This window comes from Austrofundulus limnaeus, unplaced genomic scaffold, assembly GCF_001266775.1.
Source record: "Austrofundulus limnaeus strain Quisiro unplaced genomic scaffold, Austrofundulus_limnaeus-1.0 Scaffold8, whole genome shotgun sequence".
Classification (NCBI taxonomy): Eukaryota; Metazoa; Chordata; class Actinopteri; order Cyprinodontiformes; family Rivulidae; genus Austrofundulus; species Austrofundulus limnaeus.
The window spans coordinates 3,626,901-3,628,233 of NW_013952410.1; the positions used below are offsets into that span (position 1 = coordinate 3,626,901).

General features: G+C 34.4%; 1 protein-coding gene across 1 annotated transcript in view; it reads right to left on the bottom strand.

Annotated features, from left to right (window-relative positions):
- Positions 1-922: 922 nt before the first annotated feature.
- rnf220b (ring finger protein 220b) overlaps positions 923-1,333 on the bottom strand; it is a gene marked incomplete at its 3' end in the record, with an annotated part of 31,750 nt that continues 31,339 nt past the window's right edge. The window contains 1 exon segment of the mRNA XM_014000460.1: positions 923-1,031. Coding sequence (XP_013855914.1) covers positions 923-1,031 — 109 coding nt within the window.

The window sequence follows — 1,333 nt, forward strand, 5'->3', positions numbered from 1 at the left end:
TTATTATTATTAGTATTTAAGGCTGGCTAAGAAGTGATTGGTCTTGGAATGCATTAAAAATCTAATTTCTCTATCACTGATTTATTCTTTTAAGGATAAAAGAATAAATCATTTTTTCTCTAGTTTTACATGTATTAATTTTTACTTGGAAAAAAATTGAAGAAATTTAATAAAACAATAATTACAGAAGAGTAAAAAAGTGGGATATTCCTCTCTCAGATGTGGCACGATGCAAAACTCAAAGTGGAAGAAAATGAAATGTTTCTCTTATAAAATAAATGGGCCTTCATCAAAACAATGACAAAAATCTTAACAAAACCTGTTCATTTATGTTTTTTATATCAAATACATATTTAACTGATATACAGATATAAACGTATTTTCATATTACTGCATTATGTTAAGACAAAGATTCAACAAGAACCTGTGAACGGTTTCAGTTTACATTTCAGTGATTGCCTCTGAGCTGAAGAAGCTTATCTTTTGTCAAAACCTAAAAAAACACATTCATATTGTATGTTTAAGATATATATTATATTCAGGGTTTTTTTTTTTTCAAAATTTTTATTTTTATTTTTTTGACATCTGAGTTTAAACTTGTGCTTTTACACTTTTTTGTGATTTAAAAACCCACTGTGTGCACCATTATGTGCTGCATTGATTTAAGTTAAATCAAATCTGGTCAAAAACAAGTTCCTTTTTAATCAAACATTTTCCACCAAAGTTTTGTTTATATTTAGAAGCAGAGGACACAAAAAAATATAAATCACTGGATGACAATAGCTTTAAACAAATAAGTCATATTTCTATTTAAATGAAGGAACCATGACCAATAATAGTGATTTATTGCGCAGAACTCAGGTCCCAACAGTGATTTCTTTGCATTTCCGAGTGCTCTCTGCTCTGTTGCCTTCATACTCACCATGCAGATGAGGCATTTAAATCTGTCTCCTTTAGACAGCTGTTTCTCCAAATCTCGTATCCGAGCTTTAAGGGCGTCCAGCGTTGTCAGCGTGGAATCCTCTGAAAGCCTAGACACACACACACACACACACACATAACCAAACGACGCACAGTTAACAGGACGGCAGAGGGAAGCAGCGTGAGCTACGCAGACGCTGGAGAGTCATTTATAAATTGAAGACAGATTAAATTATTCGCTGGCCAACATGGACACTGAGCATGAAATTTAGCAGCAATCACATTGGCTGCATTGGCTGTCTCATTTATCATAGGTGGGAGACAGGGCCTGGGTTGTTGGAGGAGGATGACACACACACACACACACACACACACACACACACACACACACACACACACACACACACACACA